The 26,026-nt window shown below is 44.2% G+C and overlaps 1 protein-coding gene across 21 annotated transcripts in view; it reads right to left on the bottom strand.

Moving 5' to 3' along the window:
- The window catches only part of PKHD1 (PKHD1 ciliary IPT domain containing fibrocystin/polyductin), a 466,962-nt gene that overhangs the window by 208,664 nt on the left and 232,272 nt on the right, over positions 1 to 26,026 (bottom strand). For 19 of the 21 annotated variants that reach the window (XR_012157891.2, XR_012157890.2, XR_012157896.2 and 16 more), the window contains 3 exons: positions 16,953 to 17,130; positions 16,269 to 16,464; positions 7,778 to 7,978 (listed from right to left, as the gene is read on the bottom strand). Coding sequence is in view for 16 of the 21 variants with exons in the window: in XM_073335719.2 (XP_073191820.1) it covers positions 7,778 to 7,978; positions 16,269 to 16,464; positions 16,953 to 17,130 (575 nt within the window). In the remaining 5 variants the exon portion in view is untranslated. The remainder of the gene's footprint in view (positions 1 to 7,777; positions 7,979 to 16,268; positions 16,465 to 16,952; positions 17,131 to 26,026) is intronic. The other 2 variants (XM_073335715.2, XM_073335717.2) reach the window with 1 other exon arrangement.

The raw sequence follows: 26,026 nt of genomic DNA, 5'->3' as shown, positions 1-26,026 counted from the left end.
CTCAAGAAGCTACCTTGTGGGTTTCATCAAAGAACTGTCCCCACAGTATAGGCTCCTCAATGAAGGGGAATCAGTAGTAATGTAGGACCCTTGAGAAGACCCTTACTAAAGATGTGAGCCCTTTCCTCAGTTCCAATTCTGAACCAATTCTGAGTGTGTGTACAGTTATGGTGACTCCCAAGTGTCACTGGAGGAATTTTGGGTAATGAACTTATGCAGATGAAGCTCTCACTGTAGCCACAGTTCCCACTATTCACCAACAGAGGGGGGCAGAGAGCTTCTTCTCCTCTGGAACTTCTGTCCATCTTGAGTTCTGAATAAATAACATATGCAGATGAGGTAGCTCTGTGGCCGTTCTTCCCCCATTCACCAGATAGGAGCAGAGAGCTCCTTACCTTCTAGAGCTTCAGGCCACAGGGCTGATCATAAACCTACCTCTTGACCTTAAAATTGGTGAATCTAGAGCAGGGGAAAGTTCCAAGGCTACATGACTATGCTCATAGCTCTACAGAGGCAATGTTACAAAGGAGAAGTCTTACTAGCTAGCCATTCAAGAACACTCTTATCTTCTCCACAACATGCACCTTAACCTGCCAATGGGAGTGCATATCACCTTGTACTTTACTTACATTATATTTAAACAAACCTTTGTCCTTTTAAATTGTGAAAGCCACTCCTCCTTACCTCCCTTCCCATCTCCCAGTGCAACCAAGCTAATTTAGAATATCTGAGGTCCATTAATTTTAAGTGTCAATAAATTAGTGGGAATAATCAAAATACTTGATTCTTTCTGATAATTACTATCTGATGTCAGTTTAAAACACTAGACTGCGTTAGTAGCATATGCTCCTATGCCGAATGAGGCTTCCATAATTAAACAGAATGGGATTCCATGTGGGTTTTCCCATGCCCGATTAATTCGTAATCAGGTGCCACAACCCTGCTCTTCAGCGACACCTTGTTTCCCAATAGTTAATTACAGTCTGGTGCCATATTTACAAAAGCCACTCTGAAATGCAAAGTCACCATAGGGGGACTCCACTTAATAGTGCCATGGAGTTGGGTCTGCCACACTGCTTCTGTCTCTTGTTGAGATGGGTGTAGTGGTTAGGGTGCTAGCCTGGAGCTCTGGAGCACTGAGTCCAATTTCTTGCCCCTGCTGCAAACTTTCTTGCCCTGCTGTGTGAACTTAGTGTCTGTATGCCTCAACTCCCCATCTGTGAAATGGGGACCAGGGCACTTCCCTAACTGCCAGGAATGTTGTGAGGATAAATGGATTAAAGACTGTGAGACATTATGGTGCAGGGGCAACATGAGTACCATGGAGAGATTAATGCTTTTCTTGTGGTACTGTTTTACCTCAGCTTTAGTGGTGAGAAACAAAGAAAACCTTAACAGTAGAATTAGTGCCAGAAAGATAAAGCTGGCAGTGAAAAGCCTGAACAAAAATATGTTCTTTTCATAAATTTCTGAATGATACCAGACTGAGGCTTAGTTCTAATTCTGTCAGGAATGAACTCAACAGGTAAAAGGGAGGCAAAGGGTAATTTGGGTATAAGCGATGACACAATCTATCATAATAGGAGAGAGCTGAGAAGTAGGACTACCTGAAGTAACTTATTGTTTCAGGAGAATGGTTTAGACCATCTGCTGTAGACCAGTCTATTCGCTATTCATTTTCCTCTCACTTATGTCATGGCAAATCAGAAATAATCCTGTGAAATCAATGGAGTTGAACACCAGAGTATAAACAGTTGCAAGGGACAGGAGAATCCTACAACCGTGCTTTTGTTACAAGGTATGAGACATGCTCATCTGACTTGGCTACACACACACACAGCTTTTTTCGCAGTATAACCCGGTTTGTCTGATTACTTCTGTTTGGAAAAATGCATTCAGGGAAAATCTGGCCAGCTATCCCCATACTGCCTCAGCAGGAAATAGAATATCCAGCAGACATTCAGAATAGCACCAGCAACACATGAAACAGAGAACACTGGGATTTCCCACCACACAGAGAGCTCAGCACAAGGAGGACTGTTTGTTGTGGTTACATAGAGCAGATGAAGGGGTCCTGTTTATACAGCAGGTAACACTATTGCAGCCTGGTTACATGAAGACAACCATATTAGGCCAAGCCAATGACAAAAGCAACTCCTGGTTAGCTGCCATGGTAACTACTCAAGTGGGGTGATAATCGTAACTATGTTTAGAGCTAACCACATCACTAACTTATCAGCTTGGTTAAAAACTGCATGGGTTTGATTCTCTACCGTTTGGCACTTAATGTAATTATTTATGCTAGTGCAAGGCAAACTAGGTGTAAAGCACAACCATGCTGATTGGGAAGCATTTTACACCCACTTCATTCAGGTGTAAATGCCTACACAAGGTCCGATTCAAGCCCAGAGAGTGGACAAGAACATAATTACCTCGTTCTCTGGGTGGTTTTGTTTATATATTGAGTATATTATCATCATTTAAGCAAGGAACAGGAAGAGATACAGGCAACACAGATAAAGGATGTCATTAGTAAACATTGGATTAAAGGGCCTCTTCGCAACATGCAGTTATAAGGCTCCAGGTCCTAGTTGTATAAAAACTTTATCAGGCCCACCAATTTTCTGTCCGATTACAGCCCTTCCTGGATGCTTGGGCTGTGAATCATACATAAAGGCCTTCGTGAATTCAAACTTCCTGGCATCTTCCTTCCCCTGGTTTAGGTCTCTGAGTTGATGTGAAGGAGGAGCAAAACAGTCTTTCATCAGCTATGTAGTGACAGAAAACTTGCCTGTGGTTATTATAAAGTGCTGAAACTAGGATAAATGCTCCAGTGCTCTGAGTTACAAATAACAAACACCATCATGCCATTCAACATCAATAGAGCCAACACAGATCATGGGAAACATCAAAACTTTTAGAAATAACACTCGACTACAAGGCATCTGCAGCACTACACATGAGACAGATCTTCCAAGGCTGGGGAGATGGAGATAGAATATTTGGTTAATTAATAGAAGGTGCCATATACTAGGGTGCTCAGAACTGTATCATCATATGGATTTGGATACCATGCTGATCGGCAGCAATATAAAACCTTAAGATGTGGCAAACCAAGACTGACTTCCTCTCTTAATGGATTAATAATGGCTGCAGCAAAGACTGAGGCAGCATGAGCTTCCTCAATCTGCCATACTAATGGGCAACAATCCAGAATTACCAGGACTATCTCTAAGAGTGAAAGAGCGCAGTTTAGTCTTCATTTTCTGATCACCACAATCCACTCACTCTTTGGCCTCTCCACTGAGGTTGCCAACGAGGATGACAATTGGTGCTGTGTGTGAGGGTGTTTTTCCATGGGTCGGTGATTGGGGCACCTGTCCGCTAGGAACTGAAATGAGAACACTCAACTCATTTCATAGAAGTAAGGGTAAGATTTTGTCATGGTTATTTTTAGTAAAAGTCACGGACGGTCATGGGCAATAAACGAAAAGTCATGGGCGCTGTGACCTGTTCATGACTTTTATTAGCAATGACGGCAAAGAGAGAGGGCTGGAGAGGGTAGCGGGGAATGACAGCTGGGCCCCATGGTGGGGGACTGACAGCCACAGCCCCACTTCTATGGAGGAGGCGGGACAGCTCTGGCTTCAGCCTCGGCCGAAACCATGGGGCAGGGGCACACAGCAGCAGCTCTGGCTTAGGTCCCAGCCAAAGAGGTTGGGGGGTCACACACAGCCCCGGCTCCGGCTGAAGCTGCGGGTCAGGGATGCACAGCCCTGGCTCCACCCCCACTGCCGATAGCTGATGCTGAAGTCACAGAGGGCCAGTAAAGTCACGGAATTCGTGACTTCCGTGACTAAATCATATCCTCACATATAAGCCACTGAAAAGCCTTCATATAGTACTGTGATCTTTGGAAACTACTTACCCGATCGGAATTCAAACTGGCTAGAAGTTAAAGGCTTATTATTGCATTACCAATCTCCTAAGCCATCCAGCTTCCCACTTCAAATCTTCCATCCAAAATGCCCCTTGAAACTTGGGCAATGAATATGAATGAAACATCTTTGTTTTGCTTATACAGTAATTTTCAATGTAAAGAACAACTCTTTAGAGGCCTGCTCTTCTCCTGCTGAGATCAATGAAAATCTCCCTTTGACTACAATGGAGTTTGGATCAGGCTTTAGGTATTTATAAGAAAGAACGATCAAAATAATGAAATTCAAGTTTCTTAAGCTAATTAAACAGCAAACCTGGTTTGATGCAGCACCAACACAATGCTAAGCCTTGATCCTGTGCAATGTGATCAATGTGAGTAGTCCCATTGACTTACTCACATTTACATGTGAGTAGTCCCATTGACTTCAAGGAGACAAGGCCCATATTTTAAGTTCATTGGAAAATGGGTTGGGAGTAAATGAAAAAGTTCAGTAACTATGTTAATAAAGTTTCAATCATGTTTTTGACAAATATTTCAACTAAAAATGTTTCAATTAATAAGCTTACTTGTCTTCATTTTCAAGGCCCTTCATGGCCTATCCCCACCCTACCTATCATCTCTTATTCACTACTGAGATTACAACCTCTTATTCACAACCTCCACCTTCACTCCCCACTAATTAAATTTTCAAACAAGCACCTTCATTCTTTCTCCCATGCTGCCCTTATGTCTGGGAGTTGCTCCCATAAAGATCTGCTAAGCCACCTCATTATCCACCTTCAAATCTCTCCTCTAAACTTTCTTTTGCAACAATACCTCCAAAAACCTAACAGCCACAGTCCGTTTGAGACCACTGTTTATCATGTTGGCCAATACTGTCCCATTGCTTCCTGGTACTTCCCCGACCCCACTTGTCTATTTATCCATCTGGTATGTCTTGATTTATACCTAGATTGTAAGCTCTTTGGGGCAGGGGCCATCTTTCAGTTGTACATAGGCGTACAGTGCCTACCACAATGGGATCCTGGTTCAAGACTCGTCTCCCAGATATTACCACAATGCAAATATAATTAATAATAATAATGAAAAGGTCATAAAAATGGAAAAACAAATGAAAAATGGTTCCACCTTGAACGCTTTGAAACAAAAACAACTTTGTAATTTCAAAAGGTTCCACAACACTAGGAATTTAAAATACATGCCACTGGTTATTTATATGGTGGTACTGCCCAGAGGCCCAAGTCAAGGATCAGGGCCCAGTCCTGGTAGGTGCTATACACATACATAATGAAAAGACAATCCCTGTCTCAAAGAACTGACAGTGCAAAAAAGGTCATTACTGTAGTTTGCATAGAATACCTCAGACTTAAAGATGCCATTGTCTGAGTTTGCCCCAGTATGACATTTACCTCCCCACACTGTGACATGAGCTCACCATGCCACAACGTGGTGATGTTACGTCAAAACACAGTTGTCAAGGTTCCTCCCCCACTCTGAACTCTAGGGTACAGATGTGGGGACCTGCATGAAAAACCTCCTAAGCTTATCTTTACCAGCTTAGGTCAAAACTTCCCCAAGGTACAAAATATTACACCCGTTATCCTTGGACTGGCCGCTACCACCACCAAACTAATACTGGTTACTGGGGAAGAGCTGTTTGGACGCGTCCTTCCCCACAAAATACTTCCCAAAACCTTGCACCCCACTTCCTGGACAAGGTTTGGTAAAAAGCCTCACCAATTTGCCTAGGTGACTACAGACCCAGACCCTTGGATCTTAAGAACAATGAACAATCCTCCCAACACTTGCACCCCCCCTTTCCTGGGAAATGTTGGATAAAAAGCCTCACCAATTTGCATAGGTGACCACGGACCCAAACCCTTGGATCTGAGAACAATGAAAAAGCATTCAGTGTTTTACAAGAAGACTTTTAATAAAAAATAGAAGTAAATAGAAATAAAGAAATCCCCCCTGTAAAATCAGGATGGTAGATATCTTACAGGGTAATTAGATTCAACAACATAGAGAACCCCTCTAGGCAAAACCTTAAGTTACAAAAAAGATACACAGACAGAAATAGTTATTCTATTCAGCACAATTCTTTTCTCAGCCATTTAAAGAAATCATAACCTAACACATACCTAGCTAGATTACTTACTAAAAGTTCTAAGACTCCATTCCTGTTCTGTCCCTGGCCAAGACGACTAGACAGACAGACACAGACCCTTTGTTTCTCTCCCTCCTCCCAGCTTTTGAAAGTATCTTGTCTCCTCATAGGTCATTTTGGTCAGGTGCCAGCGAGGTTACCTTTAGCTTCTTAACCCTTTACAGGTGAGAGGAGCTTTCCCCTGGCCAGGAGGGATTTCAAAGGGGTTTACCCTTCCATTTATTTTTATGACACGCCCCCCAAATCTCAGCTAGGGTGAAACACTGGCTGGGATTTCTTCCTGGAGCTCTAGGAAAACAGAGTTAATAAGACACATGCATCTCTAAATATACTACCAAGTACATAAAGACTAACAATATTTTCCACATCTCAAGGACGATTTTAACCAGTTGATTCTGGGAAACTTTCACGGGAGAGTGCATCAGCCACTTTGTTAGAAGCTCCTGAGATGTGTTGGATGTCGAAATCAAAATCTTGGAGAGCTAAACTCCACCGAAGAAGTTTTTTGTTAGTTTCTTTGACGGTGTGAAGCCACTTTAGTGCAGCATGGTCGGTTTGCAGGTGGAAACGCCGTCCCCAAACATATGGGCATAGCTTTTCCAGAGCGTAGACAATGGCATAACATTCTTTTTCAGTGACTGACCAGTTGCTTTCCCTCTCAGACAGTTTTTTGCTGAGAAACACTACAGGGTGGAATTCTTGATCAGGTCCTTTCTGCATTAAAACTGCTCCCACACCACGCTCGGATGCATCTGTGGTTACTAGGAACGGTTTGTCAAAGTCTGGGGCCCTTAGTACAGGGTCAGACATGAGTGTCGCTTTAAGCTTGTTAAAGGCCTTCTGACACTTTCCGGTCCACTGAACAGCATTTGGCTGTTTCTTTTTGGTTAGGTCTGTCAGTGGGGCAGCGATTTGGCTGTAGTGCGGTACAAATCGTCTGTAATAACCGGCCAAGCCTAAGAAGGATTGAACCTGTTTCTTTGACTTTGGGACAGGCCACTTTTGGATAGCATCCACTTTGGCCTGTAGGGGGCTGATAGTTCCTTGACCCACCTAGTGTCCAAGGTAAGTCACTCTGTTTAGGCCTATTTGACACTTCTTAGCCTTAACAGTTAGTCCTGCCTCCCTTATGCGCTCAAGGACTTTTTGTAGATGTTCCAGGTGGTCTGCCCAGGAATCCGAAAATATGGCCACATCGTCAAGGTAGGCGACTGCATATTCTCCTAATCCCGCTAGGAGACCATCTACAAGTCTTTGGAAAGTGGCGGGTGCATTTCGCAGCCCGAAAGGGAGTACATTAAATTCATACAGCCCGAGATGTGTGATGAAGGCTGACCTTTCCTTGGCAGATTCATCTAGCGGTACCTGCCAGTACCCCTTGGTTAAGTCCAAGGTAGAGATGAACTGGGCCCGTCCCAGTTTCTCTAATAGTTCATCTGTGCGTGGCATGGGATAGTTGTCTGGGCGAGTTACAGCATTTAGCTTACGGTAGTCCACGCAAAAACGTATTTCCCCATCTGGTTTGGGAACTAGAACCACTAGAGATGCCCATGCACTTTCAGAGGGGTGGATTACACCCATCTGTAACATATCCTGGATCTCCCGTTCTATAGCAGTTTTAGCTTGAGGAGACACCCGGTAAGGGTGGACCCTAATTGGGTGAGCATTACCTGTGTCAATGGAGTGGTATGCCCGTTCAGTCAGTCCTGGGGTGGCTGAGAACGTTGGCGCGTAGCTAGTGCACAGCTCCTGGATCTGCTGTCGCTGCATACGCCCAAGGGTCATGGAGAGGTTCACCTCTTCCACACCACCAGCACATTTCCCTTCGTAGTAAACACCTTCAGGCCACTCAGCGTCGTCTCCTCCCTGGGCTGTAAACTGACAAACCTTTAATTCTCTGGAATAAAAGGGCTTTAGAGAATTAATATGGTACACCTTAGGCTTTCGGTTGGAGGTGGGGAATGCTATGAGATAATTAACAGCTCCCAGGCGCTCCTGGACCGTGAATGGCCCTTCCCACGATGCTTCCATTTTATGGGCCTGGAGCGCCTTTAAGACCATGACCTGGTCTCCTACTTTGAAGGAACGCTCTCTGGCATGTTTATCATACCAGGCTTTTTGCTCTTTTTGAGCATCCTGTAAGTTTTCTCTAGCAAGGGCTAAAGAGGTTCGGAGGGTGTTTTGTAGGTTGGTTACAAAGTCCAGAATGTTAGTTCCTGGAGAAGGTGTAAATCCCTCCCATTGCTGCTTCACCAACTGCAATGGCCCCTTAACCTCACGGCCATATACAAGTTCAAATGGGGAAAATCCTAAACTGGGATGTGGTACAGCTCTGTAGGCAAAGAGCAACTGCTGCAATACTAGGTCCCAATCATTGGAGTGCTCATTTACGAATTTACGTATCATGGACCCCAAAGTTCCATTAAACTTCTCCACCATGCCATTTGTTTGATGGTGGTAAGGAGTGGCAACCAAGTGATTTACCCCATGAGCTTCCCAAAGGTTTTTCATAGTTCCTGCCAGGAAATTAGTCCCTGCATCTGTGAGGATGTCGGAGGGCCAACCTACCCTGGCAAAAATGTCTGCTAGTGCCTGACACACACTTTTAGCCCTGGTGTTGCTTAGAGCTACTGCTTCCGGCCATCGGGTGGCAAAATCCATGAAAGTCAGTATGTACTGCTTTCCTCTGGGTGTCTTTTTTGGAAAAGGACCCAGAATATCCACAGCTACTCGCTAAAATGGAACTTCAATGATGGGGAGTGGCTGGAGAGGGGCTTTGACCTGGTCTTGGGGTTTTCCCACTCTTTGGCACACCTCACAAGACTGGACATAGGTAGAAACATCCTTGCCCATTCCCTCCCAGTGGAATGACCCCCCCAAACGGTCTTTGGTCCTGTTCACCCCAGCATGGCCACTAGGGTGATCATGGGCTAAGCTCAAGAGCTTGGCCCGGTATTTAGTTGGAACTACCAACTGTCTCTGAGGATGCCAGTCTTCCTGGTGTCCCCCAGAAAGAGTTTCCTTGTATAAAAGTCCTCTTTCTACAACAAACCTGGATCGATTAGAAGAGCTGAGAGGCGGTGGGTTGCTCCGTGCCGCCGTCCAAGCTCTCTGGAGGCTTTCATCTGCTTCCTGTTCGGTCTGGAACTGTTCCCTTGATGCTGGAGACATCAGTTCCTCATTGGATTGGGGACCTAGGCTTGGTCCCTCTGGAAGCGATATAGGGGATGGAGCTGTTTCTGTTGACTGTGAACCGCTCTCCGCTGGTGCACTATGTTGGGATTCAGGCTCCGGCTGAGCCTCTTGTGTAGGGTTATTGGCTGCTGCCAGTTCAGGTTCGGTGGGGCCCTCTGGTGTTGAGGTTGCAAGTACTGGATTCAGTGCTGACACGGGGTCTGGTGTTGGTTGTTCGGCTGGTTCCGGTTCTGGGACTGGTTCCGTCTGGGTCTCTGGGACTGGATCCACTACTGCTGTTGCAGACATTGGCCTGGGGTCCAGGTCCATCACCTCTGACTGGGTCCTGATAGAAGTTTCCGGAACAGAGCTAGGCCTCATGGCTTGTTTAGCCTGGCTGCGGGTGACCATTCCCACCCTCTTGGCCTGCTTCACATGATTGGCCAAGTCTTCCCCCAACAGCATGGGGATGGGATAATCATCATAGACTGCAAAAGTCCACATTCCTGACCAGCCCTTGTACTGGACAGGCAACTTGGCTGTAGGCAAATTGAAAGAGTTGGACTTGAAGGGTTGAATCGTCACTTGGATCTCTGGGTTGATTAAATTGGGGTCCACTAAGGAAGCATGGATAGCTGACACTTGTGCTCCGGTGTCCCTCCACGCGGTGACCTTCTTCCCGCCCACACTCACAGTTTCCCTCCGCTCCAAGGGTATCTGGGAGGTATCTGGGCCTGTGGACCTCTGGTGTGATTCCGGTGCAATGAACTGTAATCTGTTGGGGTTCTTGGGGCAGTTGGCCTTTACATGCCCCAGCTCGTTACACTTAAAACATCGTCCAGCTGACGGGTCACTGGGGCGAGGAGGGTTGCTGGAGAACGGGGTGGTGGGACGATAAGGGGTCTGGAGGGTTCTTTGGGAGGTAGGTGGGGCTTTGGGCAGCCCCCGGTAATAGGGTGTGGTCTGGGGTGGTCCCTTCTGGTCTCCGCTCCAACTGCGACCAGTTTTCTTCTTCTCTGCCACCTCCACCCATCTGGCTCCAATCTCTCCTGCCTCAATTACAGTTTTGGGTTTCCCATCTAGGATGTATCTTTCTATTTCCTCAGGAACACCCTCTAAGAATTGTTCCATTTGCATTAGGAAGGGCAAATTTACTGGAGATTCAACACTTGCTCCTGATATCCAGGCATCCCAATGTTTTACAATGTGGTAGGCATGTCGGGTAAATGACATGTCTGGTTTCCACCTTAGGGCTCTGAACCTCCGACGAGACTGCTCGGGTGTTATCCCCATTCTGACTCTCGCCTTGGATTTAAACAGTTCATACTTGTTCATGTGTTCTTTAGGCATTTCAGCTGCCACCTCAGCTAAGGGTCCACTGAGCTGCGGCCTCAGCTCTACCATGTATTGGTCAGTAGAGATGTTGTACCCAAGGCAGGCCCTTTCGAAGTTTTCTAAGAAGGCCTCAGTATCATCACCTGCCTTGTAGGTGGGGAACTTTCTGGGATGGGAAGTGGTACCTGGAGAAGGATTGCTAGGGTTTGTTGGTATATTCTGCTGGGCCTTTATCCTCTCCATCTCCTCCACATGCTTCCTCTCTTTTTCCTTCTCCTCCTCCACATGCTTCCTCTCTTTTTCCCTCTCCTCCTCCACATGCTTCCTTGCCTCCATTTCCCTCTTGTGGGCAGCCTCTTGGTGTTGTTCTGCCTCCCTTGCTTGTTCCTTCTTCAGCTGCATGAGTTCTATCTGTCTTTCATGTTCCCTTTGTTTTTCCTCAGCCTGAAATTTGGCTAATTCCAGCTGTAGTCGAGCCGAGGATTTGGCCATTCTAACCTCTCTCTTTTTAACTAACTTTACACCCGAGGTTTAGAAATAAACAAACAAAACTTGGCTGTAAAATTTTGCTGTGCTGGAATAGAATACCTATTCTCTGATAGTGATTGTCAGCCTACAGAAAAAGACAATTCCCTTGTCTCTGCTCTGGGCCCAAATTAAAGCAAAAAACCTCCAACTACTTGGAAACCTGCTTACCCAGCCCAAAGAAAAAAAAATTTCTTTTCAAACCTGTGCTCCTTGTAAAACAAAAACAAAAAAAATCAAAATCCTAAAAAAAACCCTGCCACTTTTGTCTCCAGGCAGAACACACACCCCCTATTTACTTTTAGGAAGAAAAGAAAAATAAACCTCTGGGTTGGAAGACTGTGAATTTCCCTGCAGGAGTTAAGTACCCTGCCTCCAGGCAAAGAAAACCTGCAATTCACAAGATAATCCCCTTTTGTCTCTGCTTGGCCACAAAGCAGAGAGAAACCAAGCTGCTTTCAGTTTCAAAGCTGCTTTCTGGACTTTCTTTCCAAAGAAAAAAAAATTTCCTTTTTAAAATCTGTATTTCTAGTTCAAAAAATCTCAACTGGATCTCAAATGATTTCAGGTTAATCCCACCACTGTGCCACCATGTCAAGGTTCCTCCCCCACTCTGAACTCTAGGATACAGATGTGGGGACCTGCATGAAAAACCTCCTAAGCTTATCTTTACCAGCTTAGGTCAAAACTTCCCCAAGGTACAAAATATTACACCCGTTATCCTTGGACTGGCCGCTACCACCACCAAACTAATACTGGTTACTGGGGAAGAGCTGTTTGGACGCGTCCTTCCCCACAAAATACTTCCCAAAACCTTGCACCCCACTTCCTGGACAAGGTTTGGTAAAAAGCCTCACCAATTTGCCTAGGTGACTACAGACCCAGACCCTTGGATCTTAAGAACAATGAACAATCCTCCCAACACTTGCACCCCCCCTTTCCTGGGAAATGTTGGATAAAAAGCCTCACCAATTTGCATAGGTGACCACAGACCCAAACCCTTGGATCTGAGAACAATGAAAAAGCATTCAGTGTTTTACAAGAAGACTTTTAATAAAAAATAGAAGTAAATAGAAATAAAGATATCCCCCCTGTAAAATCAGGATAGTAGATACCTTACAGGGTAATTAGATTCAAAAACATAGAGAACCCCTCTAGGCAAAACCTTAAGTTACAAAAAAGATACACAGACAGAAATAGTTATTCTATTCAGCACAATTCTTTTCTCAGCCATTTAAAGAATTCATAATCTAACACATACCTAGCTAGATTACTTACTAAAAGTTCTAAGACTCCATTCCTGTTCTGTCCCTGGCCAAGACGACTACAGACAGACACAGACCCTTTGTTTCTCTCCCTCCTCCCAGCTTTTGAAAGTATCTTGTCTCCTCATTGGTCATTTTGGTCAGGTGCCAGCGAGGTTACCTTTAGCTTCTTAACCCTTTACAGGTGAGAGGAGCTTTCCCCTGGCCAGGAGGGATTTCAAAGGGGTTTACCCTTCCATTTATTTTTATGACAACAGTCATGACATGAGCCTGTGTCACAGTAGGTTAGCATTTCATAGGGCCAGACAGTGACTTCAGGACCCACAAGTGCTTCGAGAGCATTTCTTTTGGGACACAAGACGTCCTGGAGGAAAATAGCACCTTCCCACGTACACAAGGATACATAGCAACCCTAACAGCATAGTTACAGAGGTATGAATGAGAGTAGCCCCCAAATTCCTTCAGCACAGGAGGCTACAACCCTCTTCCCCCAGCTCCCAGCAGCGAAGGGGAATAATCTGCCTGTGAGCACCTTGTATTTTGAACTTCTGAACAGATCCTTTTTCAAAGGGCTGCATGGGAGTTAGTTAACAGGATTAACGTGCAAAGGTAGCAGTCAGCACCTTGGTTAACAGGATCATTGCATGTGTCCTCCATGCATTTGAAACATTGGATCCTGTGGGTTCTACTTATCGCCCATTATAATTATAATCGTTCCACATTAGGAGTCTTCTGCATTGTTTGTGCCGCGCTCTAATTTCCAAACAAGTAAAGCACCGGGGCAGCTTAACCACCTTGTTCCCAACCTTATATTTTCTCATCCTTTGTGTCAGACAGTTTCATTCCCCGAAGACGAGAGCTTGCAGGATGCTGGTCAAATTCCGTGACCGATCAGACAAGGGGGGCGTAGAGAGCATCTGAGCTGAACATGAACAGTCCCCAGTGCTGGCTGAGGCAGATTCATTCAGCTGTTTGGCTTTTTTGAATAACAATATCTTCCCAGTTGTTGGGTCTTTTTTAAATTTCCATTGGGGCTGAGCAAAGGGCTGTGTGAATTTAGGAGCCTGCCTCTGAATGAGCTGGCATCTGATCTGTATTTACTGACGTTAATTTTGAATTTAATGCACCCCTGCCACTACCCAACAGTTTGCCCTAAAAAGCCTTTTAACTGGCACAAAGGGAGAGGGTCAAAAGTAAGTTGACCCCTGACAGAATGTACAATTATTAGAGAGAGGCGATACATGAGCAGCTGCTGGAACCCCACCGGTACAGCAAAGTGCTTCCAAAAGTCAGAATATGAATAATACACTCAAGGTCTTCCCCCAACTCTATGAGGGCCTGCTACTTTCTCCAGGAAGAATTATAGCCCTCCCTAGCAGCTGCAATAATTGTGTTCCTATTATCCTAGGGACCTCCCCCTGACCACCCCCTACAAGTGTCCATTGTCGAGACGGAGTCAAGTGATTATATGCTCTGGCTGATGCTGTTTGGGCCCAGCTGCCTAACTGCTGACACACGAGCACCAAGAGCGCAGACTCGCGTCTGCAAGACGGGACTCTAACATACCAGACCTTTTACATAAGTCAAGCAGGAACAAATGATGCTTTATCAGCCCTGCTGACGGGGCAGCCCCCTCTTCCTTTGAAGTGGCGGCTGCTTATAGGCCCTTACAGCTTTTCCTCCTTAGCACAAGCAAACATCCTCCTTTTGATATGCTACATGCTCATTATCTCTGCCCCATTTAATGATTTTTGATTGAAGGGTGGCAGCTCAGTTGCCAAGAGAATAGTTAAAGAGGCTCCACACAGTCAGGCCTACAAGAAAGGCTTTCCTTGTGCAGCAGCCTAAATTTGGAATTTCTTAACAGTGTGTTCTTGTTCTTAGCGGCAGATAAGGGCTGAGCGTGAAATTCTTAATTAAGCAGTAAATAGAGAGTAGGGTGTCAGCAGATGCAGACAGTAGCCATGGCGACCAAGTCACATGAACAAGAGAACTGAGACTAAACATAGGCCTCAGGCTTGGACGTGAGTGACAGCTGAAGAATCCTACAAAACGTGTAAACTGGATTAATTAGTTGACTAATTATTTCATATAGTTAAATGTAACAAAAATAAAAACAGCTCCCAATGTTAAACAGCAGAGTGTTCCAAGGGCTAAAACCAAAAGCGCCATTCTCTCTGTTTCAATGTACAGATTCGTCTATTTTAAGGCTGGAAGGGACCACTGTGGCCATCTTGTAGATTGTATTAATGGTCTCCCAGTTATAATGTAAGTAAAGTACAAGTTGCAGTCTAGTCAAATGTTCTCAGCATGGATTATAAATGTGAGATGGAGATGTTTTAATTCATTTGAATGCCAAATATGTGATTCTATCCCCCCGTATTAAAAAAACATTGTACTAAATGCAACACAATCAGAATGCAAACAAGATGAAAGGAGGAATAGAAATGTAACCATTCTGTTTGAGACTGCTGCGTGCTAAATGGTACATCATAGTTCACTACTGTTGACAACATTAGTCAGATCGATTTATTTAATGTCAATAACGTGCCAAGAAATACACCACAGGTTTCCAGCTTTCCCAGGCTTCCCTACTTCAAGGAAAATGTTATGCAGGGTATCCAAAGTGCCCAACTGTTGACATATTTGTACTGGAAATAATAGGTCCTCAGTGGAGAATTATCTTCAGATTTGCATGTAGCTGTATGTGTCTTTTCCCCCTCCTTACTGTTAGTAAATTGCAAAGAAATCAAGATTTTTTGCTCTGTGATACATGTGTAGCACAACCTTGGGTGAGTCACTTAACTTCTCTAGGTTTTACTGCAATCAAATCAGTGCAAATCAGAAGTAACTCAATAAAGCCAATGAAGTTGTACGAGTGTCAAAATGGTCTAGCTAAGTCAGATTCAGGCCTTCTGTGTTTTAGCTTCACTAAGGGTATGTCTACACTATCGTGAAGTACCTATCCAGGGGGTCAAGTGGGCTTCCATTGCCTGAGTTGAAGCCTGAACCACTGTGTTCTCTCTGCTGTTTTTAACTATATAGACTGGACGAACGGGAGTGCAAGTACATACATCTATGGGATAAAGTATGGGAGCTCCAAGTTACACCCCCGGTTGCAGTATAGATATAGCATATATGTGAAATGACAATGATAATAGCTGCCTCCCAAGGGCACTGTGAGGTCTAGTGACTTCCGGTACTGCCATTATTAATCATGGTCCTAATCATTACTTCTCCTTTCACAACCAGAATTTAGCACCAGAGTGACCGATTTGCTGGAGAAAAGGATAAAGGGGTGAAAGTCCCAGGTTTTGAAGAGGTTGTCAATGCCAAATTGCAATAAAGAACAGTCAGTAAATCACAATAAAGAACAGTCAATAGCCACAACATTTAGAAATTATCTCTAAAAAGTCAACGTTTTCAAACCTATGGGCCTACAAAGCCACTGAGAGTTCACGATGTAAGGACCCACTCTTCATATTAGTAATCCTTAGTAAAAAAAAAAATAATAATACTCCCATGACTTTCAGTGGGTGCAGGATTGGACTCACAGCAAATATCTCCTAAGACATTTAAGGTGGGGGATTCAAGGGATTGATAATGGACTCCAAAAGTCTTTTTACCTCCAAAGCATCAGTTGCCAAGGCTCATACTGTACCTTCCTTTGTGGATAACTAAGAGATTAAGGCCCTGACCCTGAAAAGGCTTGGGCATGTGCATAACTTGTTATTTGAGTAGTCCTACTGACTTAAAGCTATGTCCATGCCTAAGACCTTGCAGATCAGAGCCTTTAATTGCAGATTGGCCGCTCCAGCACTGCTCATTTGCACGTTACATATATTACTTGCATTGCACTTACCTAAATAGGTTAGTTTCCCCAACTTGCTGTTGAAAAACCAGTCACAGCCCTTGTTATGACTGTGTGAAGGAAGTGACTGGAGTGGCTGACCAGGCCTTGTCCCACAGAGCAGAATGACCTCAGCATAGGATGGGAGGTTCTCATGTTCCACCAGTAAGTAATTCCCAGCAACGAAGTTATCGAATGTAGCCGAGTACTAGATGGAGGGAAACATAATGAACATGCATTTTCTTGAAGTGTAATGCATTCTTTTGTGAATTGGCATCAGAAGCATAGAATGTTAAAGACTATGTATGAGAGGTGGGAAGTGGACGCTAAATCAATCCTCCTGACCACATTAAAACGAGGGTAGAAATTAGGGGCCATCAAGACCAAGCTTCAGTGGGTCTTAAGTGGTTCACAGATCTTGTTCTGGCCCTCTGCACTGGGGCGAACATTCACCAATAGTGCCCAGAATGCTCTTCCAGCTCAGAGCAATTTCATAAAGTTGCCGGTGTATGTGATCTGAAGACTATCTTGTGTTCTTTTATGTGCACACAGTACTTTTCCTCCTTTGTTTGCCCATCCAGAACAATGGGAGGGTTTCTCTTCCTTTGTTCCTTGATATAGTTTTGGTTAATGCTGTTCATCCATTACAAAAGCCATTTTATAAACAAACAAAACAAACAAAACACACAGCATTACCTGCAGTTGTTTGCTGACGAAAGGGTTACCAAAAGTCAGAGTGTAAGTCTCCTGGTCCAAGAGCAGAGCCATCCAACCATAGGGGTTTGATAAAGTATCAGAGACGTAATGGACTGTGGTTGTCTTATTATAACTATCAGTCACGGTTAAATTATAAGGAAAGTCTGGAGCCTCTTTTCTAGGAAAAAAATACATTAAATCTGTGTTCAAACCCTTCATTTAATAATATTATTACATTTTACTTTTTTTTATAGCAGAGCCTACAGGCCCCATCTGGGATGGGGGTGCAGGCTCTGCCCTGAGGAGTTCATACTGCAAATAGATGAGAAAGACAAAGGGTGGAGAGGAAACAGGTGAAGTGACTTGTCCAAGGTTCCACAGAAGGTCTGTGGTAGAGCCAGGCCTGTTTGCTATCGGCTAGACCAGTGGTTCCCAAACTTGTTCCGCCACTTATGCAGGGAAAGCCCCTGGTGGGCCAGGCTGGTTTGTTTACCTGCTGCGTCCACAGGTTCGGTTGATTGCGGCTCCCAGCGGCCGCGGTTCGCTGCTCCAGGACAATGGGAGCTGCTGGAAGCGGCGCGGGCCGAGGGACATCCTGGCTGCTGTTTCCAGCAGCTCCCATTGGCTGGAGCAGGGAACCGCGGCCACTGGGAGCCGCGATCGGCCGAACCTGTGGAAGAGGAAGGCAAACAAACTGGCCTGGCCCGCCAGGGGCTTTCCCTGCACAAGCGACGGAACAAGTTTCGGAACCACTGTGCTAGACTATACTTTCTGAAGCAGGGAGAGCTGGGTCTCTCACATCGTAGGTGCATGCCCTAACTGCTGATCTAGCACAGGTTGGGTCTCTCTCTCTCTCTTGCTTGCTTTGTCACACTCTCATGTTTTTTCATGAAAAATGTCTAAAGGACCAATCTGGAATGAAAAGAAGTTCCCAAAACTTCAACATTCTTCACAAGTCCTGTCTCAAGCCATACCCAAAGATTACTCAATTGATTAACAGGCCTTCTACACGGTCAGTTCCTAAAGCCAGAACAAGAATATATCTGAATTGTGTGAATCTGAATCGGACTTTACCTCAGATTTTTTCAGTTGTTAGGACCTAACCCAAAGCCCACTGAAGTTAGCGGGATTCTTTCAATTAACTTCATTGGATCCTCAGAAATATGGCCTGGAAACTAAGGGTTCTATTCCCAATTCTGTCACTTAACTTCTCTGTGTTTCAGTTACTCCATCTCTAAAATGCAGATAATACCTAATTCACAAAGCTGGCATGAAGCTTAATTTACTGGTGTTTCTACCACCCTTTGAGATCTTTGGATGGAAAGCACTACCGTCTGTAAGTGCAACACATTAGCATTACATGTCTTTCCACAATGTTAACTTCTCAGGGGGGAGCAAATATATGAATAATAATCTATAAAATGGCCATTAAACAATGGGAAGCATATGTCATTTAAGCTCACAAATATCTTTTTCAGCTCCTGCACAAAGGAAGAGACTTGAAAGAGAGTGTGTGGATTGCATCATGGACAATTGTTTGGTTAGTCAACTTCTCGCAAAAAGGTGATGATTTCACAGAACCATTTATCTGATCATCCAAAGAAAAACTCAAAAAACTACTTCTTCTCTAATTTCCCATTTCTCACTTATCTCCAGTCCAGTCCATCAAAAACTACTCAACAATGTACAGTAATAATGACAACATTCATGTGTGTGAGACACATTGTAGTTAAGATAGCTGAATTCCAGTACTAAAAAGAATAAAGTACAGCTGGAGTTACTAGATTCACCCATATTGATTACCCCAAAGCTTTTAAACAGCTATCACCACAGGACAGCCCTCTCTTCCCCTTATTGTCTCCCAAACTGTAAGAACATAAGAGCGGCCATACTGGGTCAAACCAATGGTCCATCTAGCCCAATATCCTGTCTTCCAACAGTGCCAATGCCAGGTGCTTCAGAGGCAATGAACAGAACAGGCATCATTCAGTGATCCATCCCCTGCGATCTACTCCCAGCTTCTGGCAATCAGAGGCTAGGTATACCCAGAGCATGATGTTGCATCCCTGACCATCTTGACTAATAGCCATTGATGGACCTATCCTACATGAACTTATCTAATTCTTTTTTTAACCCTGTTATAGTTTTGGCCTTTACAATATCTCCTGGCAATGAGTTCCATAGATTGACTGTGCGTTGTGTAAAATGGTACTTCCTTTTGTTTGTTTTAAACCTGACACCTATTAATTTCATTGGGTGACCCCTGGTTCTTGTGTTATGTGAAGGAGTAAATAAGACCATAAGAATGGCCAGACTGGGTCAGACCAAAGGTCCATCTAGCCCAGTATCCTGTCTTCCGACAGTGGCCAATGCCAGGTGCCCCATAGGGAATGAACAGAACAGGGAATCATCAAGTGATCCATCCCCTGTCATCCATTCCCAGCTTCTGGTAAGAAGAGGCTGGAGACACCAACAGAGGCTAGGGTCGCCAATACAAATACAATATAAAAATAATACTTCTTTATTCACCTTCTCCACTCCAGTCACGATTTTATAGACCTCGATCGTATCCCTTCTTAGTCATCTATTTTCCAAGTTGAAAAGTCCGGGCCCTTTTAATCTCTCCTCAGATGGAAGCTGTTCCGCACCCCTCATCATTTTTGTTGCCCTTCTCTGACCCCTTTCCAGTTCCAATATCTCTTTTTTGAGATTGGGGTGATCAGAAATGCAACAGTATTCAAGGTGTGGGTGTACCATGGATTTATATACTGACATTATGGTATTTTTTCTGTCTTATTATCTATCCCTTTCCTAATGGCTCTTAACAGTCTGCATCTGACAAAGTGGGTATTCACCCACGAAAGCTCATGCTCCAATACGTCTGTTAGTCTATAAGGTGCCACAGGACTCTTTGCCGCTTTCATTATTATAGAGGACTATGCAGATTTCTGGGAACTAGCCAAACTGTCAGACACTACTACAGTGATCATCACAGACCAAGTGTAACCCACACACCTTCTGGGTGTGGTGTTCTGTCCCATCTAGTGGCACCAAAACCACTTAGCAAGAGACAGTTAAATGAGTCTGCTCTGCAGCCTTAGCTAACAGCTAGTTGGCTTTCAGCTTATGTGGTAGAGGCTCATGCATTAAGCTCCAGAAGTCCCAGGTTTGATCCCACCTGCTAATGACCAGGGTCTGTCAGCGTTACAAGTGGGGGCTCATCGGGGATCTCAACTAGGAAGTCTCTGAAGCTCGGGACATGTTTCCTTAGCTAGGGGAAGTATATAACCCACACAGCTTCTGGCTGTGGTGTTCTGTTAGCCTTAGCTAACAGGCAGTTGGCTTTTAGCTCATGCAGTAGAGGCTCATGCACTAAGCTCCAGAGGTCCCAGGTTCAATCCTGCTGACGACCGGGGCCTGTCAGCATTACACAAGCAGTGAAGCGTTTCAGCACAAGTGATATCTCAAACTGTGTAGTTTTAGAGAAGAGACCCCAGTTTACTTGCAGTGAATTTGTGTAGTTTACCCAGGAGTGGGAATTCAGTCATACCAGGCAGTCATATGGCAAAGCCTAATCAGCAGTTAGAATTGTTCAGACTCTATTAAAGAAACCTGTAAAGAGCAAAGAAAATGTTTCTTGATTGGAGAAACACTCCCACAGAAGGCTATAATAGCAGCCTGGTACGGTGTTTAATGTCAAGATGCACATATCCACTGGTGCCTACAGCCCCAGAATCACTGCAGCTGGCAGGAGTGGAAGGAGAAATAAGCAAAAAGGAAGACACACACGTAAAGTCTAAGGCCTACTAAGTCCTCCCAGAACTACAAACAGAAGACCCTACCTCGACAAAATCATTCACTTGGAAGCAAGCTACATGTGTTGATCAGATAAATCCTTGTCCATATAAAGCAGCAGTGGACAGGCATACTTAATTGAAAGTGCAAATATATTAGCCCACTACAAATACAAAACATAACATGGACATGAAGGGAGTCACAATCAGCAGGACACAGGAGATACATAGGCCAGCGAGCGACCGATAAATACTGGAACAGATTTTCAATACCATACCCCACCAGAAGAATCAAATGCAAGACAGTCTCTTGTCATCAGAAGAAAGACTTGCACTCATTCCAACATCAAACCACTTCCAAAATAAATACCAGATTTGTACCCACTGCCCCCTCAATATCTGACCGATGAAGGTTATCAGACTGTTTTTTTTCACAAGCTCCTTCTTAAAAATAAAAAGAACAAAACAAAAAAAAAAACACCTTTCAGTGTTCTCCACTGTTAGCCAGCTCCTAGCACAATGAATACTATAACAACACTTTACACTGCTTGAAGACAAGCTTAGCCTTGTACCCAAGCTGGGATTCTTGTACTTCCTGACCTCTTCCCTCCACCCTACCAAGTCAGTACTTTCTGGGAAGTTAGTTAACCCCTCTTGTTTCGTCACATCTAGAATTAGATTGTGTAGAAAGATGTTGCCCAAACAGCTTACATACTACAGAGAACCTAGCATACTTGTGTGCACTGTAAAAATGACACAGCCTTCCATGCATTTTGGAAGAGTTTCATGATAGAATCACACAATTTCCATTAAAAGTCACTAGGAATTTTCCCTTTAATGGCAGTGGGAGAGGTGAGGCTAATTCCTTTGTAGTTCAAAGTATTATACACTGTCCCAGCTCTGTATTGGCAAACAAAGGGTGTAGGAAGGGGAGACGGCACAACAAGCCTTCCCCGGTTGCGTCCTTGGGTAGGGACCTGGCATAATCCCTTTGGGGATACGTGACATTGCTCTCAGCCAGGAGAGTTTATCCAACATGGAGGGAAGCAGACAGAGCTTGCTTTCCAAGGGTGGTCAGGATGATGCGGCAGTGTAGTGTACATTCCCTCAAAGCTCCAGGAAGGATTCTGGCTGAGTCAGCCCTGCTGGGGCTCACGCTACAACATAGCCCTTCCCTTATCACCAGTCACACTCATAGTTTCAAAGACATAATCTGGCCCATGTATGGAAAGGTTTAGGGCAGGGGTGGCCAACTACAGCCCACAGGCTCTTCCCTGGATCCTTAATACAGAGGTACAGTTGTTTGGGGTTACAGGTCTCAGTATAGCAAGCCCCATCCTGATCCAAAAGGAGCCTGGCATGCTAGGGCCTGAGCTATATATGGGCCATGCCTCTGTAGTGAAGATGAATGTAGCTTCGATCAGAAACTTTTAACACGAACTAGGTACAATGCCAGGATTATGGCCTTTTACAGAACACTCAGCAGCAGGATAGTGGGTGGAGGGGAGTATGGAGAATAAATCAATAGAAACTGACTGGAAGGAGCTTAGAAGGGTTAAATGGGTGGTTCACTACTAATAAACCTCCCTTTGTAGGCATCAGATGGGCCAAGGTATTCACACTAATTAAGCAAGCAACTGACAACCACTATGGTACTGTCAGGTTGTGAGCACTTTCACACCTGCTCAGGTATGGAGGAAAACCTTCATACGAGGATGTGCTGGCTGCCACTTCCAGCAGCCCCCATTTGCCGGGGACGGTGAACCACGGCCAGTGGGAGCTGCGATTGGCCAAACCTGTGGGCACTGCAGGTAAACAAACCGTCCCAGCCGCCAGCGGATTTCCCTGACGGGCCACTTGCCAAAGGTTGCCGATCCCTGTGCTACAGTGATGGAAAACCACAGCAAGTGAGAGGAGATTCAGGGCCACAATTCCCAGCTTCAGTGCAACATGTCACTTTTGTTTTTCTATTTTCACAGTATCTCTGCATTATATTGAAGCCCCACAGGCAACTGTGTGTTTGAGGCAGTTTTTCTATGGGAGCCAATAGGTGTGAAAGTGGACAGAAAATTCAGTCTGCGCAACCCAGTCTGGATACAATCTGTCAGTCACACGGTTTTGCACTGCTGCCCATCACCGTAGTAGGAGAGTGCCTTCCGTGTATCATCAGTTAACAATGGAAAAGTTCCTAGTTCTCTTTATGGAGTCACTGGCATTTCTCCCGTTTTGGCCTAAAAACTCCATTTGGGATAAGGTTTGGGTTTTTTTATTTTTTTCTCTTTAGGTTTTATTCATTTACTCTATGTTTTAGGTTGATTGGTTTTAGGGGCTTGAGGGTTGTTTTTCTTTTTGGTTGTTTGGAGCTTTTTGGGTGGGTGTCATTTCTGTGGAGGTAAGGCCTTTCCAAACAGGAAGGTTTTGCAATGCTTCCTGAGGACAGTCAGACTCCATGTTCCCTGAATAGCCTCTGGAAGTTTGTTCCACAGCTGGATCCCCTCAACTGGGAATGTTTTTTCTCCAACTCTCCCACACTTTGTCCTGCTCTTCATTCAGATATTACCCCACCCACATGTACCTTAATCCGGCATCAGCACCAAAAAAATCAAACCAGGTTTTGGGAGGGTTGAAAAAGCCCTGCCACTTTATGAAAGAGTTAGTTCGTCCAAGTTAACCCTGACTTTGATACCACATTCCCTTCAAAAGGATGTTTCTGTGCTTGTTTCTCATATTCTTGCCAAACTAACTCCAAAATGGGATTAGACGGCTAATGGAATTTACCAGCCACAATTAGCACCATTTTCATTTGCCCTAAATAGCCAACAATTTCACTGTGCCCTAAATAGCCACCAATCTACCTCTCTTTAATGTTAATGAAGCAGAGGAGCACAGGCTCGAGTATTTCTAATTCAAAGGAGCCAAGGGAGCCTGCATGGATCATTAACATGAGAGAGCTTCATTACCAAAAGAAAGAGCCTTTCCCTGAACTTCCCCTGGCTTTATTTGAAAGAAACCAGGAGGCAGTGGTCTTAATGCAAAATTAACCCCTGCTTTAAACAGTTGGAAGCTTTTACAAACTGTATCAGAAAAAAATGGATGACCCATTGACAGTGCTGTATTTTTATATTGAAGTGGAGTAATTCAATTAAGGAGTAATTTGCTTTAGAAATATGGCATAGTTACGAGACAGAACTTTACAATCTGAATCACAATTTACCATTGCGGCTGTATAAACTGTTATGTAATTTAGCTCAAGTGTACTGTGTAGAGCTGTTGAACATAGATGGCCCACAAAGGATTTGCTGAACCAATCAACAGCACCAAGGAGAACAAATATTAACTCTCCTGTTTATGTTTACCATTAGCTTTCTTATCCTAAGGCTCCATATCTCTGCGTATGGTGGCAGGCGCTGTGTTTATCTCTAAACGCATTCTGTTTGGTACATTTGTGAAATAACCCATTATGATTATCCATCTCCTTAAAACAGGAAATCAAATAGCAGCTCACTTCAAATGGGGCTGCAAACATTTGTGTTAATACTCTAATTTACTGTTGTACACATGGAGGTTAAATGCAAACTCTGACTCCAGCAAACTCTTATAGTTTAGGTGGTGGACCCAAGAACATTTTTTTTCTTTAATTGTGGAGGTTCAAACTCTTTAGATATTGTCACTAAATCTGTGTACTCAAGTCCAAAGACTGCGAATGTGATTCTTATCTCCCTTGCATGATGTAACTCCTATCTTCTGTGGATATTCTCCTGATTTATACTGGTAAAAGTATGAGAAGAATCCGGCCTTTTGTGCGTGGTTTTCAGAGATGCTGAGCAGCCATTACGGGATATACAGTTCTGAAAATCAGACACAAGGTGTTTCAAGTTGGGCATCCAGAAACCGAGGTAAAAATTTGGAAGCATGCATTTTGGGACTGCCATAATTTACCTCACATCTGTACTGCCATTGTCCATGAACATTACGCTAAAAATCAATTCAATCTTAGGACCAATCAATTATGTAAGAAATACAGTGTAGCAAGCCGGACACAGGTAGGAAATTCAAACAAGTAGGCTTGTTAATTGAACAGCCAGCGTCCAGCTGTTAAATGCTCACCAGCTTAACCGTGACCCCTCAAGGCCAATTTAAGCTAACAGAACACTGTGTGTAAGTGTAGGAAAGGAGTCTGTATGTGTGAATAAGTGTGTGTATCTACAAAAAGAAAAGGAGGACTTGTGGCACCTTAGAGACTAACCAATTTATTTGAGCATGAGCTTTCATGAGCTACAGCTCACTTCATCGGATGCATACTGTGGAAACTGCAGAAGACATTATATACACACAGAGGACTATGAAACAATACCTCCTCCCACCCCACTGTCCTGCTGGCAATAGCTTATCTAAAGTGATCATCAAGTTGGGCCATTTCCAGCACAAAGCCAGGTTTTCTCACCCTCTGCACCCCCCACAAACTCACTCCCCTGCTGGTAATAGCCCATCCAAAGTGACCACTCTTTTCACAATGTGTATGATAATCAAGGTGGGCCATTTCCAGCACAAATCCAGGTTTTCTCACCCCCCCACCCCCATACACACACAAACTCACTCTCCTGCTGGTAATAGCTTATCTAATAGCTTATCTAACACGGCTGTTACTCTGAAACCTGTGTGTATTTAGTGAAGATGTGTGTACAGAGGGCAACAGTGCATGTGTGTAGTGAGTGAAAAAGTGTGGCTTTGCATGTGTTTGACGCGGGAATTGGTACACACATAGGCACCAAGATAAGTAAAGCTCAAAGGAGAAGCAAAACTAGAGTAATCATTTGAACTCTTCTCTTGAAGTCATAAAAGTACAGGGTACACGATTCCTTTCACACTGGAGAGGATATTAGACCAGATTTAGGAATTAAGGTAATCAAAAAGTGAGCTAATCTTTTCATCTCCAGCAAAATAAAAGAGTGAAGCAATAAAAGGCTCAGCTGCAAGGCTGGAGCAGGGCAAAAATCCTGGCTTTCAAAATTCCGCAGTGGAGGCAGATGAAAATGAGTGAGTTGCAAAGTTACTCCTGGACTGTATAAAGTTTACTCAGTGTTTTTAGAATTCCTTGGGATGGAAGGTGCTGTGTAATGGAGATTATTCTAATGCTTTCCTCTTGTAAAAATCATGCATGAGGAGAAGAAACTTTTAAAGTCACTTAATCACATTATGACAATTTTTAATGAGAATTTATTTTAATATTAATAGGGACTCACATTTCCAAGATAATATGGTTAGCAGTGGCATTTTGAG

The sequence above is a fragment of the Lepidochelys kempii genome, chromosome 3 (assembly GCF_965140285.1).
Source record: "Lepidochelys kempii isolate rLepKem1 chromosome 3, rLepKem1.hap1, whole genome shotgun sequence".
In the NCBI taxonomy this organism is placed as follows: Eukaryota; Metazoa; Chordata; order Testudines; family Cheloniidae; genus Lepidochelys; species Lepidochelys kempii.
This window is presented reverse-complemented; position numbering and strand designations above follow the sequence as displayed.